This window comes from Rana temporaria, chromosome 12 (genome assembly GCF_905171775.1).
Source record: "Rana temporaria chromosome 12, aRanTem1.1, whole genome shotgun sequence".
NCBI lineage: Eukaryota > Metazoa > Chordata > Amphibia > Anura > Ranidae > Rana > Rana temporaria.
Window position 1 is genome coordinate 5484645 of NC_053500.1, and position 18226 is coordinate 5502870.

The 18226-nt window shown below is 42.1% G+C and overlaps 1 protein-coding gene across 1 annotated transcript; it reads right to left on the minus strand.

The window, feature by feature from the left end:
• Nucleotides 1-898: 898 nt before the first annotated feature.
• On the minus strand, nt 899-13978 carry PCK1 (phosphoenolpyruvate carboxykinase 1). The gene is made up of 10 exons (XM_040329741.1): nt 13901-13978; nt 10917-11167; nt 10617-10798; nt 8550-8753; nt 8257-8444; nt 6689-6851; nt 5218-5442; nt 4475-4606; nt 3572-3667; nt 899-1906 (listed from the first exon to the last, which is right to left on the minus strand). The coding sequence occupies exons 2-10, from the start codon at nt 11138-11140 to the stop codon at nt 1452-1454; spliced, it is 1869 nt and encodes a 622-aa protein (XP_040185675.1). The 5' UTR covers nt 11141-11167; nt 13901-13978; the 3' UTR covers nt 899-1451.
• Between the last annotated feature and the right edge of the window lie 4248 nt (nt 13979-18226).

Consider the following 18226-nt stretch of genomic DNA (forward strand, 5'->3'; position numbering starts at 1 on the left):
ATGGGCACAGTGGCTGCGTTTGATGGGCACAGTGGCTGCGTTTGATTGGCACAGTGGCTGCGTTTGATTGGCACAGTGGCTGCGTTTGATGGTCAAAGTGGCTGCGTTTGATGGGCACAGTGGCTGCGTTTGATGGTCACAGTGGCTGCCTTTGGTGGTCACAGTGGCTGCGTTTGATGGGCACAGTGGCTGCGTTTGATGGGCACAGTGGCTGCGTTTGATGGGCACAGTGGCTGCGTTTGATGGGCACAGTGGCTGCGTTTGATGGGCACAGTGGCTGCGTTTGATGGGCACAGTGGCTGCGTTTGATGGGCACAGTGGCACACAAGAGCCAGTTTGAAAAACCATGCAGACATGGAGAGAATATACAAACTCCGCACAGGTAGTATTCTAAACCCAAGGGTACAGGTCAGGTCACCACAATATAAGTTGGCCACTCATGGACTAACCTTTTGTTAATTCACCAGGAATTCTTCGGTGGCACTGTTGGCACTACCTGGCTCGATACGCTACGCCCGCACAAACTTACGGCGGGCTTTCTGAATCTAGCCCATTGTTTTTTGGGGGTCTTTTTCGCTCTTTTTTTGTTTATAGCGCAAAAAGAGGTGATCAAACGCCACCAAAATAAATCTATTTGTGGGGGAGGGGGAACACGCCAATTTTGTTTGGGAGCCACGTCGCACGACCGCGCAATTGTCAGTTAAAGCGACGCAGCGCCGAATCGCAAAAAGGGGCCAAGCCAAATGGTCCGGGGGGGCTGGAGTGGTTAAAGCTGCCTGGACTTCATAATAAATAATATATAATAATATAAAAAATAATATATCTAACCTACGTGCAGTATAAATCACTGACCGGGTATCGTTTCCCAAAATATCAAACGTCAAGTCCATTTTTTTTCTTATAAAAAAAACAATTTATTTTTCCACTTAACAACGTTGAGAAAATAATAACACGGGTATTCAAATATATACACAGAATATATAGTTAGGTATAAAAAGGTATAAAGTAAGCATAACTACAAGAAAAAATATACACTTAAAATCTCCTGAAAGCGCTCTGCTCCTCCAGGACTCTCAGGATTCTCACCTACGATCCCCTCCCCCCACTTCACTTTTTCCTTCCACACTCAAGTTTTCCTATTACAAGCTTCAGGATATATATTTTTTTTGTCCTTTTTTTTTTTTTACTCCCCATCCTCTCTTCTTTATAAACACAAAATGCAGAGAAGGAAAATAGAAAGAAAAGGAAGACAGGATACAGTACGTACTACTACTTTAGGTCCACCCCCCCCCCCCCCCCCCCCGTTACTTCGGAAAAAGCCCAAGATTATGTGGTACAGAGTAGGAACCACGTGCTTATTTATTCAGCCGGGGGACCCTCGTCTTTAGAAAGAAGTCCTTCTCTAAAACTGAAACAAAAGTGCTCCATCGCGACTAAAACTCGACTCTTCTTCACAACTGTTTCAACCTCTCCTCCAAGGAATCCAGCTCCCACTCTATTTCGTAAGGCAGGTCCACGTTGACTTGGTCATCAAAATATTTTCGGATGTCCTTGACTTCATCCTCCCAGAATTCTTTGGATATTTCGAACAGCTCTTCCATGTTGATGTCTCCGAGCCCTTTCAGGTTCAGGCAGCCTTCGGCGGGGATGTGGCCGATAGGCGTCTCCTTGGCGCAGTCTTCTCCGTTGATCCTGTTGAACATCCACTCAAGAACGCGAATGTTTTCTCCGTAACCGGGCCAGAGGAAGTTTCCTTGCTTGTCTTTTCGGAACCAGTTGACGTGGAAGATCTTAGGCAGCTTGGCAGATGGGAGGTGCTCCATGCTGAGCCAATGGGCAAGGTACCGGCCAAAGTTGTATCCAAAGAAAGGCCTCATGGCAAACGGATCATGCATGATGACCTTGCCTACAAAAGAAACAACATAAATATTTTTTCGATTACTCCTTTTGGCCACCATAGTGTTAGTGTTTATTATATGATGCTTTTAGAGCCGGTGACTTGTCGGTATGGTTCCCCTATCCAGATGGTTCCTGTAAGGCAGGGGTGCCCAACCTTTTGAAGAGTGAGAACCACTTAAGCAACTTGGTAACCAGTCGTGGGCCACAATGCGCGGAGAGGGCAGATGACTGGTCACGGCCCTCTGATCCACCCTGATGGAAGGGGACGAATTCCCTTCTGTATTTCGGATTGGAGATAGGTGGCCGTAAACGAACATCTGTCGTTCTTTAGAGGTGAATTGAGGGTCCCATTTGGTCGGGCTGGTCGTGTGAAAAGGGCCTAGGACTGATTTCACACTGATGTGCTGCGGTTTACCCACACTGCAGCGTAGTGCACTGTTGCTGTGGTATGGCGGGTCAGCAACCTGCGATCTGGGCTTGCCAACCCGCCATTCCAGAGCAGGAGGTCGCGGGCCACATCAGAGGGCTCCGCGGGCCACTGGTTGGCCACCCCTGCTGTAAGGACTGCACAGGCGCAATCCTTGCCGACGGGAATCTCAGAACCTCGGCTGGCATCCAAGCTCATTCCTTAACATCCCCATGGATTGGAGGATGTTAAAAAAAAAAGCCAGGAGGCCGAGCGAGCTGGCCACTTTCCTCAAATTCCACATCGCCCTGGATGACGGCCGAGGTTCAGAGATTTCCGTCGGCAAGGATTGCGCCTGCGCAGTCCTTACAGGAACCATCTGGATAGCCGGAACCATATTGGCAGATCACCGGTTCACACAGGGGCGACTTGGGATCCGACTTGAAGTCGCCCCCAAGTCGCGCGGTTGAGAAAGTCAATGTAAGTGAATGGGAGCCGTCGGAATGTACACTACTGAAGTCGCTCCGACTTCAGAAAAGGTTCCTGTACTACTTCAAGGCGACTTCTAGGCGACTTGTAGGCAACTTGTACCCATTGATTTCAATGGAAGACGCCTCCAAGTTGGATCCCCTGTCTTAACTGAAGCAACAACACAGGAAGAGAAAATTGTTTTCTCAGGCAAACCCCTCCCCCTCCCACAGAGCTGATTGTTGTTTGATTAAATGATTGAATGAATGACTTGCATAGCTATACACATGCAAACTGAATCGCCTCTAGGCGCTTTTTTCAGCCAGTGTCTTCCTTGCTGGTGCGGTCATTTTCCCCGAAGGATCTCAACACGCTTGGGACACAGTCGTACACACATATATACATATATATACTGGGTCAATTTGGACAGGATCCAATTAACCTACCAGCATGTCTTTGGAGGGTGGGAGGAAACCGGAGTACCTGGAGGAAACCCCACACAGACACAGGGAGAACATGCAAACTCCAGGCAGATGGTGTCGTGGTCGGGATTCGAACCAGCGACCCTTTTGCTGCTAGGTGAAAGTGCTACCCACTACACCACTGTGCTGCCCCTGGAAAGCCCTGGAAAGCCTCCTGTCCTAGAGGCAACTTGAAGTTGCCTTGTAAGTTGCCCCCAAGTTGCGCTGTGGTGCGCGTTCAGGTCGCCTCGCACAAAGTCGCTGCCAGAGTCGTGTCGCCCCTGTGTGAACCGGCTCTTAGGGTGGCTGATATAGGTGGAATTTCATGGTTACTCACCTTTATACTCAGCTGCAGCTGTTGCTTCAGACCTCATGGCTGACCCAACAAAGACACCATGTTGCCAACTCATTGCTTCATAAACCAGTGGCACACCTAGAATTTAAAGTGACAAACTGGTTACATAAAATCTTAAACAAATCAACCGTAATATTCAAGACAGGATACCGATTTTCAACGTTCTACAGCAAATCTACTGGATGTGAAGAAGATTTTTTCCCCCTTCTTTTTTTTATTTATTTTTTCTGACGTGTTCAGTTAAATTTATTAGCTTTAGATTACATACCCAATGCCGTATCCTGGCCTAGGCCAACAAGGTCCAGGCCTAGGGCAGCAATTTGCATGGGGGCACCGAAAGAGTTCCCCCTGACTTGTGCTACACTGTTAGTGTAGCGCCAGTCTTATGGGGCGGACTGTGCTGAGAGGCAAATTAGTATGCGGGCGGCCAGCATAAGGGTTTTAGCCCCTGTCAGTTTATTTTTTTACCATCTCTGTCAAATTGCAGAGATTTTCCGTCACTTCCTGCCCCATAGCCAAACAGGAAGTGAGAGGAAATCTATGCAAATTATGCAAATCATTGCCCCCCCCCCCCCAGACCCTCAGAACTAGCGTCCCCACTCGAAAGTTTAAATAGAAAGGGGTGTGGCCTTGACACAAATTATGCAAATCCATTGCCCCCCCCCCAGACCCTCAGAACTAGCGTCCCCACTCGAAAGTTTAAATAGAAAGGGGTGTGGCCTTGAAACAAATTATGCAAATCCATTGCCCCCTCCCCAGACTCTCAGAACTAGCGTCCCCACTCGAAAGTTTAAATCGAAAGGGGTGTGGCCTTGACAGGAAGGGTGTGCACGAGTTTAGTCAGGCCTAGGGCAGCACAAAACCTAAATACACTACTGTACATACCTGCAGGTCTACGACCACCAAAGATGATGCCTTCAATAGGTACACCTTCCGAAGATTCCCACTCGGGGTCAATGATCGGGCATTGGCTGGCCGGAGTACAGAAGCGAGAGTTGGGATGGGCAGCAGGTTCACCTGTAACAATGGAACTTTTGTTAAAATTAATCGTTCAAGACATGGATCATCCTAGTGTTTGTGAAGAAAGTTGTTGGAATGTTTACCCCCGTATTAATGCCCCATATTTAAAGCGGAGTTCCAGGCTTTTTTCGTAAAAGTCAGCACCAGGTCGTGACAGCTTTCGGCTTCACGGCCAGGCACTCACTGTTCATGCGCGAGTCGCGCTGCGCTCCCGGAGGTGTCCCAGAAGATCGCCTAGAGGGAAGTGCCGCCTAGGTGGAGAGAAGGAGTCGCCTAGGCGGGCCCGTAGTATGAAGAAGGAAGTGAGACAGGAAGTCCCACTCCAAGGAAGCCCCCACTCCCCCCCAAATGTGGCATGTTAGGGGGCGGGAAGTGCTTAAAGCGGAAGTTCCACTTTTGGGTGGAACTCCACTTTTAGAAAAATATATACAGTAATTAATTATTATGGGTTAAACATAGTTAGCGGACTAAATTAAAACTTTGACGAGCTTGAACAGGAATTCTTGTTGAATTTGATCTTCAGATTTTATGGTAGAATGGGGGGCCCAAAACATTCTGGTGTATAAAATGTGTTATTTTCAGAGTTCTGCTGCCCCTGGCGGTCTTACCATCTTCAGGTGTACATTCTTTGTTTTTCCACGAAGTCAAAGTGATTCCTGGTTCAAGTTTGGCGCCCATCCCCTCCCAGTAGACTCCACCATCGCTGGTCTCTGCTACGTTGGTGAATATGGTGTTCTTTCGGATGGTTTCCATGGCGTTTGGGTTGGTCTTCTTAGAGGTTCCAGGGGCCACGCCAAAAAATCCATTTTCAGGGTTGATAGCTCTTAGATTGCCTAAAAAAAATATATCAATTATATTATCGAATTAGTATGCAAATTTAGACATCAACAAGATAAGTGCTCTTTAGAGGGCAAATGAGATCAGAAAACATTATGTGGTACGTTTTCTAATTTTGTTATTTTTAAATCCTATAAATGCCTGATGCACAAACTCCATCCCATTGGCTACTTTGTGGCCTCCTGAAGAATATGGCCCAGATTCACAAAGCACTTACCCTGACGTATAACAAGTGCAAATGTGCGCCGTCGTATCTGTGCGCCGGACCCACAAACTAAGATGCGCCTAAAAACAGGCTTCATCCCGCCGACGTAACTTGCCTACGCCGGTGTAAGGTGGGAGCGCACATTTAGGCTGGACGCATGGTGGCGCTCCCATTGATTAGCCATTCAAATATGCAAACGAACATATGCAAACGAACATACGTGCGCCGGACGCAGTGCGCGTAAGTTGTACGTCCGGCGTAAAGTTATTCCCCATAAAGGAGGTGTAACCCAGCAGCAGACATGCAAAGGGCTGCACCAGGGAACACAAGCCGGCGCATTTTACGTTGGACGTGTCTGGCTGGGCGTAGGTTACGTTCACGCCGTACGCAGTGATCCGGCGTAGTTTAAGCAGTTGTTCCAACGTGGTTGTGAGCATGCGCATGGGGATGCGTCCACGTTTTGGCGCATGCGCAGTTCTTAATACATATCTGGCGCAAGGCCCATCATTTGCATGGGGTCACGCCTCATTTGCATGGCTCACGCCCACTTCCACCTGCGCCGGCGTATGCCTTCGAAACCCAGCGCAGCGTTGGGAGCACTGGCTTGGTGAATTCCATGCTTGCCTCTCTGCGCTGCGTTGGCGTAGCGTACATTGTTTGCGCTACGGCGGCGTAATGTGCGCCCGCTCTCTGTGAATCTGGGCCTATGTGTTTTTGGTGCTTACTCAAGCCAGTGAAGGAAAAATATTCTTTGGAGCGGTTTTTACTAAATGGTTTGATTTATTTATTTTATTTACACTAGTTTAATTTGTATGTGAAGCCCATTCCTCTTCTTTTATTTTTTTATATTATATACTATATTATTATTATATTTTATATTAGTTGAATATTATAAGTGGCCCTGTAAGGGGCTGCACATAAGGCCCCCCCAAAAAATCAAGTTGGTTGACCACCACTGCTATAAATGACAAAACTTTGGAGAATAATCTACGCCTACTAGAGTCTGTATGGTACTGTAGATGTCAACGTATTATTACCTTGCTCATCAAACTTCATCCAGGCAATGTCATCACCAACGCACTCAATCTTCCAGCCTGGCAGTGAAGGTTTCATCATGGCCAAGTTGGTTTTCCCACAAGCACTTGGGAAAGCGGCAGCAAAATATTTCTTCTGCCCTTCGGGATTGGTGATTCCCAAAATCTGTGAGGGTCAAGGAACAGAAATACAATATAAATATAATACCTAAGACAAACGTCATTTCGTTCTAGGTCTTCAATCAAAGATCAAGACAATCTGATATATATATGTCACATACAATTGCAGAAGATAGACAGTGACCCGAAACAAGCATGCAGCTAATGTAGATAGAGAATACTCTGGAGGGTCAATGACTCAAAATGTTGAAGCTTTTGGTCGGGATCAACTACAAGCTAGCAAATTTAGAACTTCAAAAAAGAGCTTTTAAGCCCAACTCCATGGAAGTTTTCTCTTTGTTTTTGCTTTCTACTGCGCACTACTTGGCCTCTCTATGCTTTAGTGCTGCATTCTTTTCTTTCTCCTCCTGGGGACGTGCCATCGAACCACCCTGTATGCTCAGGCGAATGATACAGAGAATAGCGCCCCAAACTATTATGTGGCATTATCCTCTGCATGATATACCACCACTGCAGAACCAAAGAGCGGAGGACTGGGGTACCTAACAGTTCAGACCATAAACAAATCTAAAAAGTTACCCATATATACGTATAAGTATAAGCCGACCTGAATATAAGCCGAGGCACCTAATTTTACTACAAAAAAACTGGGAAAACATATTGACTTGAGTATAAGCCTAGGGTGTCCATCTGCATGCCTCACTGTGCCTCACTTTGCCTCACTGTGCCCATGCCTCACTGTGCCCATGCCTCACTGTGCCCATGACTAGACTGACGTTTAACTTGGGAGTCTATGAAAGGGGTGCCCGGGTTTGAAAAATCGGTGCTCCCCAGCCATAGGTCCCCCAGACAACAAACTTTGCACACTTGTAGAGGAGAAATGGGGCTACATATGTGGCAAGTTTGGGGTCCAGGGGACCTGGAATATATATACGGGTACATTTTTAGATCGCCTTTTGTTCCAAACTGTTAGGTTCCCGTGGTCCTCCTCTCTTTGGTCCAGGGGACCTACGACCGGCCGGTAACAGGTCCCCAAAGTCACCAGAGAAATTACCGTTTAACATGGGAGTCTATGGAAGGGGTGCCCGGCTTTGAAAAATCGGTGCTCCCCAGCCGTAGGTCCCCCGGACAACAAACTTTGCACACTTGTAGAGGAAGAGTGGGGCTACATGTGTGCCAAGTTTGGGGTCCAGGGACCAGCACCGGGTCCCCAAAGTGCAGGAGATCAGGCGCAAAAAGGTGACTCGAGTATAAGTCGATGGGGGGCATTTTCAGCACAAAAAAATGTGCTGAAAAACTTGGCTTATACTTGAGTATATACGGTAAAATAATTAATTAGGAGGAGCAGGGGAACACTGAACTTGGTGTCATTAAGCAATGACAACCCATGTATTTTGTCAGTATAGGATTCCTTTAAAGGCGTAAGTTTCAAATTCTGTGTTTATCCTTACCAGCATGTGCTCTGACAGCCAACCTTCTTCTTTTGCAATCCGACTGGCAATCCTGAGAGCGAAACATTTCTTCCCCAGAAGAGAATTTCCACCATAGCCACTTCCGAAGGAGATGATCTCTCTGCGGTCTGGGATGTGCGCAATGAGCGTCAGCTCTGGATTACATGGCCAGTTGTTCACCAGTGGTTCTGCAGAACACATATACAAATATTAATAAATTTGCCCGAGACCATTTTCTTTACTTCACATCCAATACACGTGCATACATTTTGAATACAGTCTCGTTGACTTACTTTTTAGTGGTAAAGGGCAGCCAACCGAATGAAGGCATCGAACAAACTCCCCTTCTCCGAGGGCATCCAAGACGGCCGTTCCCATTCGGGTCATGATTCTCATACTGCCCACTACGTAGGGTGAATCCGTCAGCTGAATGCCAATCTTTGAAAGCGGGGAGCCAATAGGACCCATGCTGAATGGAATGACATACATTGTACGACCTGCCAAAAAAAAAAAAAAAAAGAAGCCATGTAGACATTAACAACAAAGCTAGTTGTGTAAGATTTAGACATGTGCGTTCGTTTTCGTCCGAATGCATTTTCGTCCGAATTTTGGTGATTTTCGCGTTCGTTTTAACAAACGATAACAAACGTGCAGTATCCGAAATCCGAAAGATATGATGTAAAAAATGCTTTATTTTCGTTTTGTTGTCACAACAGTTCGATATGCATAGAAGATTCAACATGACAGTGACAATAGCGATCTGTGTCTATCGAACCTGTGGTTGAATGTGCCTAACCTAACTCTATTAGTCCAAGATTATTCGACATAGAGAGAAAAGATTCAACATTATAGAGACATGAAGATTTGACATAGAGAGAAAAGATTCGACATAGAGAGAAAAGATTCGACATTGAAGAGACATGAAGATGCGACATAGAGAGAAAAGATTCGACATTATAGAGACATGAAGATTCGACATTATAGAGAGAAAAGATTCGACATTATAGAGACATGAAGATTCGACATTATAGAGACATGAAGATTTGACATAGAGAGAAAAGATTTGACATTATAGAGACATGAAGATTTGACATAGAGAGAAAAGATTTGACATAGAGAGAAAAGATTTGACATAGAGAGAAAAGATTTGACATAGAGAGAAAAGATTTGACATAGAGAGAAAAGATTAGACATAGGGAGAAAAGATTCGACATTATAGAGACATGAAGATTCGACATAGAGAGAAAATATTCGACATTATAGAGACATGAAGATTTGACATAGAGAGAAAAGATCCGACATTATAGAGACATGAAAATTTGACATAGAGAGAAAAGATTAAACATTACAGAGACATGAAGATTCGACATTATAGAGAGAAAATATTCGACATAGAGAGAAAATATTTGACATTATAGAGACATGAAGATTTGACATAGAGAGAAATTATTTGACATTATAGATGCCTGAAGATTCGACATAGAGAGAAAAGATTAGACATAGAGAGAAAAGATTAGACATAGAGAGAAAAGATTAGACATAGAGAGAAAAGATTAGACATAGAAAAGATTAGACATAGAGAGAAAAAATTTGACATTATAGAGGCATAAAGATTCGACATAGAGAGAAAATATTCGACATTATAGAGACATGAAGATTCGACATTGAGAGAAAAGATTTGACATTATAGAGACATGAAGATTCAACGTTATAGAGAGAAAAGATTAGACATAGAGAGAAAAGATTAGACATAGAGAGAAAAGATTAGACATAGAAAAGATTAGACATAGAGAGAAAAAATTTGACATTATAGAGACATAAATATTCGACATAAAGAGAAAAGATTCAACATTATAGAGACATAAAGATTCGACAAAGCAGCTAAAAACATACAAACGGACATTTATGGTCAAATGCTCGGCCCATAGACTATAGAAGAATTCTAATGTTGGTTGACTAGTAATATTAATAAATATAATTATTACTAGTGTCATACAACATTAGAATTCTACTATAGCTTGTGGGCGGAGCATTAGACCGGAAATGTACGATCGCGGCGTCGTAGAGTTTAGCTGCTTCGTCAAATCTTCTTAAAACATTCAACGGACACCATAAGCCTTCAATGACAGATTCGACCTCAATTCGTTTGGATTTTCACACGAATGCCTTTTTTTAACGAAACAGAATAAATAAAAATGAATTTCGGGAGTAACTAAATAAATGTATTTTTCGGACGAAAACGAAATTCGGAAAACAAAATATTTCGTGGGGCACGTGTCTAGAAAGCATTGAGATTGCCTAAAAAGGAGTTGCGCTAAAAGCACAGTTAAGTGGGTCGTTTGGGGACCCCATTGCCGTACCTTTCATGCAACCGGGAAATCTGGACTTGAATGCTTTCTCAAAATCATCCTCGGACATCCAGCGACCTAGTTGGCTAAGTCCGCTTTTGGCAACGGGGACCGTATCTCTTTGTTCTTGAGTAACGATCACAGTTTTGCTTTCAATTCTTGCCACATCGCGGGGATCCGTACGGGCCAGCCAACTAAAGAGAGGGAAAAAAAAGTATTACAAAATGAACTCTGTAAGTTCTATGACTACTAATATTCCAGATGAATTCTCAAATCTTTCCCAGCCTACGATATTGGCATAGACTTACGTACCAGTTCTCATATTTGGGCAGTCTCTTGATCATGCCAGTCTCTTCCATCTGGTGGATGAGCTTCTTGTTCTCCTCTTCGGAGCCATCACAGATGTGGATGTTATCTGGCAAGCAGATGCGGGCGTTGGAAAAGATAAAATCGGCCGCCTCGGAACTTAAGCAGTTTAGATCTCCATGGGTCACGATGCCGGCGACGTTCAGCTCGGTCTTCTTTTGGGATGGCATTTTGAATGTCGGGTTTTCTTTGTTAACCTTCAGAGAAACAGAGGTTTTTAAACCATGAGTGTTTAAGAACTACACCGGCCGTATATAAAATGGCAAATATTCTGAATTCAGATATAGGAATAAGTGTTAGCACTTGATATTGTCTTTTTGTATCTTCCCAACCAGTGACCCCCAATCTCCCAAAGCCGAAGGATGGTGTTATGTCACATACTCAGGGCATTGCGGTGCATCGCAGTGTAAATAAGCCCATAGACTTTTAAATGAAATGGTAATATCCATTATCAGGTGAAGAGCTTTTCTTTCTCACCAGGTGTTTTCATTCTTACATCGCTTCATTACCATTTCATTGAAAAGCGTGTGGTCGTATTTACACCGCGCTGCCCCGTTTTACATATTTTTTTATTTACATTTGAGGTGTTACAATTAGCCTTTTGGTGTACAGCTTGCAATTTTGCTGATTGTCCTTTAATTCAAAAAAAGGAAATGTAAGATTAAAAAGTAAATAAAAAAAAGATAATTCCTGTATATTTGGGTGCAATTGCAATAAAAAAGAAAAATGTATGCTTAAAATAAAAATAAAAGATATATCCTAAATAAATATTTGTGTGTAATTGCAATAAAAAACAGAAATGTAAGCTTAAAAAATATATATATTTAAAATATATATATATATATATATATATATATATATATATATATATATATATATATATATATATATATATATATATATATATTTTTAAGCTTACATTTCCCTTTTTATTGCAATTACACACAAATATTTATTCAGGAATTTATTTATATAATATTACTGTATACATATTTGTGTGTAATTGCAATAACAAGGGAAATGTAAGATTAAACAAAAAAAAAAAAAAGATAATTCCTGTAAAAATATGTGTAAATGTGTAAAGAGACGAAATCTGATCACCAATGTAAGGGACATTCTTCCCACTGATCACCAATGTAAGGGACATTCTTCTCACTGATCACCAATGTAAGGGACATTCTTCTCACTGATCACCAATGTAAGGGACATTCTTCTCACTGATCACCAATGTAAGGGACATTCTTCCCACTGATCACCAATGTAAGGGACATTCTTCTCACTGGTCACCAATGTAAGGAACATTCTTCTCACTGATCACCAATGTAAGGGACATTCTTCCCACTGATCACCAATGTAAGGGACATTCTTCCCACTGATCACCAATGTAAGGGACATTCTTCTCACTGATCACCAATGTAAGGAACATTCTTCTCACTGATCACCAATGTAAGGAACATTCTTCTCACTGATCACCAATGTAAGGGACATTCTTCTCACTGATCACCAATGTAAGGAACATTCTTCTCACTGATCACCAATGTAAGGAACATTCTTCTCACTGATCACCAATGTAAGGGACATTCTTCTCACTGACCACCAATGTAAGGAACATTCTTCCCACTGATCACCAATGTAAGGGACATTCTTCTCACTGATCACCAATGTAAGGGACATTCTTCTCACTGATCACCAATGTAAGGAACATTCTTCTCACTGATCACCAATGTAAGGAACATTCTTCTCACTGATCACCAATGTAAGGGACATTCTTCTCACTGACCACCAATGTAAGGAACATTCTTCCCACTGATCACCAATGTAAGGGACATTCTTCTCACTGATCACCAATGTAAGGGACATTCTTCCCACTGATCACCAATGTAAGGAACATTCTTCTCACTGATCACCAATGTAAGGAACATTCTTCTCACTGATCACCAATGTAAGGGACATTCTTCTCACTGATCACCAATGTAAGGGACATTCTTCTCACTGATCACATTTCCTAATGACCCCCGATGAACTATTCTTAGCAGGGGTTCCCTGAGACCTGAAAATTATTTCAAGGGTCACTCTGGGGTAAAAAGGTTGAGAAAACTGCTGTAGAGCTTCAGCCTGAATGCCCCTATAATTCAGGCAGCCATATTGAAAGCCAAACCACTGTGTCCAGCCAATCAATTTTCTGGGACAAAACTAGAGAATCTGGAGCCATGAAATTCCTCCAGTCTCCATCGTATTGGCAGGTCCAAGCGAGGCGATTGGCTGCGTTCGCCCAATGCTAAGTCTAGCATATCATCATAAATGGCCGTACACCGAAAGCCCTGTACACACGATCGGTCCATCCGATGAGAACGGTCTGATGGACCGTTTTCATCGGTTAACCGATGAAGCTGACTGATGGTCAGTCGCGCCTACACACCATAAGTTAAAAAACCGATTGTGTCAGAACGCGGTGACGTAAAACACAACGACGTTCTGAAAAAAAAAGAAATTCAATGCTTCCAAGCATGCGTGGACTTGATTCTGAGCATGCGTGGATTTTTAACCGATGAACGTGCCTACAAACGATCGGTTAGGTATCCATCGGTTACATTTAAAGCAAGTTGGCTTTTTTTTAACCGATGGATAAATAACCGATGGGGCCCACACACGATCGGTTTGGTCCGATGAAAACGGTCCATCATCAGACCGTTCTCATGGATTTGACCGATCGTGTGTATGCGGCATAACACTAGACAGGTACACTTAACAATATCAAGAATTGGCAATGAATTCACAGGCATTTATACAATGTATAGGGGAAAAAAAGGATTAATAATGCAATACACACAAAATACAAAAAAGAATGCAAAACTTGTCAAAAATTAAAAAAATAAAAACATCATCAAAGCAAAGTGTGAAAAAAATATAAATGAAGTTTCTGAACTTACAAGGAAAGTAGTAGAAAGTTGTAGATCTTCTCCCTCTTTTTCTTCCTCCAAGTCAAGTCACTTTTCTTTGTGACATCAGGTGAAATGCCGGTTCTTTAAATAGCAACAAGTAATACAGGCTCCGCCCCCAGCTCCCCCCCCCCCCCCCCCCCGCAGGTCTGTCCCTTTCGTCATATTGATCTGTTCCGACTCTCAGACCTGCAAACAAGTCTTTTGTCGTAAGAGAGTTTCTGATCAACAAAATTCCTTTAAGAGCTAATGATTGATCAGGAAGTGGAATAGAGGATACACCGCGTACCGTCTTATCGCCCCCGGGGGCCACAGGACACAATAACAAAAAACATACACCTTCCCCAACATAAATAATAATTCACGCTGGAGTCATTTATGAAAGAACTTTTTTAGGATTGCATTTCCTTTTTTATTGCAACTGCACAGAACTATTTACATAGGAATTATTATTATTTTTTTTTTATTCTAGGCTTGCGTTTTATTTTTTATTGGAATTACACATAAATATTTATACAGGAATTATGGGCCAGATTCACAAAAGGGATACGACGGCGTTTCTCCTGATACGCCGTCGTATCTCTGTTTCTATCTATGCGGCGGATTCATAGAATCAGTTACGCATAGATATCCCTAAGATCCGACAGGTGTAATCGTTTTACACTGTCGGATCTTAGGATTAGGAGTTTGCGTCCTAAACCAGCGTCGGGTATGCAAATTAGGACTTACGGCGATCCACGACGGTTTTTCGCGTTCGCTACGTCGCCGCTAGTCTAGTTTCCCGTCGCAAAGTTAGTCTTTTTTTTTTGGTGCCCTAACTTTAGTCAGCAAACGTATTGCTGTCTAAAGTATGGCCGTCGTTCCCCGCGTCTAAATTTAAAAATGAACGTCGTTTGCGTAACACGTCCGGGAATACGGAATTACGCTACGCGCGTCGCCGTTCGAAAAACCCATTTGAATTGGCCCGCCTTGCGCCGGAGGCCGACGGCGTAGGTTTTCATCGCAAGTGCTTGGGGAATCAGGCACTTGCGATGAAAAATTGCGGCGGTGTAACGTATCTAAGATACGTTACGCCGCCGCTGCCCTACGTGAATCTGGCTCTATCTTCTTTTTTTTTTTTTTTTAAGCTTGCATTTCCTGTTTTATTGTAGTTGCACAGAACTATTTACATATAAATTATATGTGAATTATAATTTTTTTGTTTTCTTAAATTTACGTTTCCTTTTTTATTGGGATTATACACAAATATTTATACAGGAATTATCATTTTTTATTAAGCTTACGTTTCCTTTTTTATTGGAATTACAATACAAATATTTATATAGGAATTATCTTTTCTTTTTTTATTTTAAGCTTGCGTTTCTTGTTTTATTGTAGTTGCACAGAACTATTTACATATAAATTATAATTTTTTTAATTTTTTATTGTAAGCTTACATTTTCCTTTTTTTTTTTATTGCACAGAACTGTTTACATATGAATTATCTTTTATTTTAATTTTTTATTTTTTTAAGCTTATGTTTTTTTTTTATTGGAATTACACACAGATATTTATACAGGAATTTTTTTTTTTTTTATTTTAAGCGTACATTTGCTTTTTTATTGTACTTACACAGAAATATACAGAAATTGTAATTTTTTTCTTTTAATCTTACATTTACTTTTTTATTGCAATTACACACAAATGTATATACAGTAATTTATATATATATATATATATATATATATATATATATATATATATATATATATATATATTAAGCTTACATTTCCCTTTTTATTGCAATTACACACAAAAATTTATTCAGGAATTATCTTTTTTTATTTTAGGCGTACATTTTCTTTATTATTGCAATTACACACAAATATCCAGGAATTATATATATATATATATATATATATATATATATATATATATATATATATATATATATATATGTATATATTATTATTATTATTATTGTTTTTAAATATTAAATTTCCTTTTTTATTGCAATGACACACATATATTTATACATAAATTATCTTTTTTATATTTTAAGCGTACATTTTCTTTTTTATTGTAATTAGACAGAAATATACAGGAATTGTAATTTTTTTATTTTAATCTTACATTTCCTTTCTTATTGCAATTACACACAAATATTTATACAGGAATTATATATCTATAGATACATAGATCTATCTATAGATATATATATAGATATATCTATTTATATTTTAGCTTACATTTCCTTTTTTATTGCAATTACACACAAATATTTATTCAAGAATTTTCTTTTTTTTATTTTAATCTTACATTTCCTTTCTTATTACAATTATAATTATATTATTATTATTTTTATTTTTATTTTTTTAAATCTTACATTTCCTTTTTTATTGCAATGACACACATATTTATACAGAAATGATCTTTTTTTTATTTTAAGCGTACATTTTCTTTTTTATTGTAATTACACAGAAATATACAGGAATTATCTTTTTTTATTATTATTATTATTATTTTAATCTTACATTTCCTTTTTTTATTGCATTTACACACAAATATGAATAAAAGGACAATCGGCAAAATTGCAAGCCGTACACCAAAAGGCAACACCTCAAATGTAAATAAAAAAATATGTAAAACGGGGCAGCGCGGTGTAAATACAGCCACACGCTTTTCAATGAAATGGTAATGAAGCGATGTAAGATGAAAACACCTGGTGAGAAAGAAAAGCTCTTTACCTGATACTGGATATTACCATTTCATTTAAAAGTCTATGGGCTTATTTACACTGCGATGCACCGCAATGCCCTGAGTATGTGACATGACACCATCCTTTGGCTTTGGGAGATTGGGGGTCACTGGTTGGGAAGATACAAAAAGACAATGGCCCAGATTCAGGTACATTTGCGCTTTATTTGCGGAGGCACAGGGCAACGATTTTGCCCTGCGCCCCCGCAAATATTTTGCGCTGCCCTCGATTCACGGAGCAGTAGCTCCGTAAATTGCGAGGGCGCGCCGGCAAAATTGCCCGGCGTAAGCGCGCGCAGTGTAAATGATCCCGCCGGGGGCGGGAATCATTTAAATTAGGCGCGCTCCCGCGCCGAGCGTAGAGCGCATGCTCCATCGGGAAACTTTCCCGACGTGCATTGCGGCAAATGACGTCGCAAGGACGTCATTTGCTTCAAAGTGAACGTGAATGACGTCCAGCGCCATTCACGATTCACTTACGGAAACGACTTAGATTTTAAATATCGCAACGCGGGAACGTGGGTATCCTATAGCATTGGCTGCACCTGCTATTAGGATGTGTAACCTTACGCGAAACCCGACGTACGCAAACTACGTAATTTGCGTAATCTACTGATACGCCGGCGTAATTTTAAATTTCCAGCGTCGTATCTTTGTTTTGTATCCACAAAACAAGATACAACGGCATCTCGGGTCGATCCGACAGGCGTACGTCTTAGTACGCCGTTGGATCTTAGCTGCAATTTTTCGGCGGCCGCTAGGTGGCGTTTCCGTCGAAATCCGCGCTGAGTATGCAAATTAGCTAAATACGGCAATCCACGAATGTACGTCCGGCCGGCGCATTTTTTTACATCGTTTTCGTTCGGCTTTTTCCGGCGTATAGTTAAAGGTGCTATATGGTTATGGTGGCGTACTCAATGTTAAAGCGGATGTGCCACTAAAACAATATATTAAAAGCTAGCAGCTACAAATACTGCAGCTGCTGACTTTTAATATAAGGACACTTACCTGTCCTGGAGTCCAGCGGTGATCGCAGCAGAGGATGAGCCGATCGCTCGTCACCCTGCTGCTCCCCCCTCCATCCACGGTGAGGGAACCAGGAAGTGAAGCGCTGCGGCTTCACTGCCCGGTTCCCTACGGCGCATGCGCGAGTCGCGCTGCGCCCGCCGATTGGCTCACACGCTGTGTGCTGGGAGCCGAGTGTTCCCAGCACACAACGGGCGACAGACGGGATGTGACGGAATGCCCGTCTTTCGCCCGTAGCGTGTGGCCGGAAGTGGGTGCAAATACCTGTCTTTAGACAGGTGTCTGCACCCCCCTCCCCCCTGAAAGGTGTCAAATGTGACACCGGAGGGGGGGAGGGTTCCGATCAGCGGGACTCCACTTTAGGGTGGAGGACCGCTTTAAGTATGGCCGTCGTTCCCGCGTACAATTTTGAATTTTTTACGTTGTTTGCGTAAATCTTTTGCGAATAGGAATTTGCGTAGAATGACGTCACCGTCATAAGCATTGGCTGGTTCCGGTTTAATTTTGAGCATGCGCACTGGGATACCCCCAGAGACGGCGCATGCGCAGTTCCAC

What these genes read in the sequence shown, in the direction of transcription:
- PCK1 (XM_040329741.1), bottom strand. Translation starts at nt 11,140, where the DNA reads ATGCCATCCCAAAAGAAGACCGAGCTGAACGTCGCCGGCATCGTGACC. An exon ending in GGCTGTCAGAGCACATGCTG is followed by an intron (nt 6,852 to 8,256) that starts GTAAGGATAAAC and finishes TGACCCTCACAG; the next exon opens with ATTTTGGGAATCACCAATCC. An exon ending in AGCTGCAGCTGAGTATAAAG is followed by an intron (nt 1,907 to 3,571) that starts GTGAGTAACCAT and finishes TTTCTTTTGTAG; the next exon opens with GCAAGGTCATCATGCATGAT.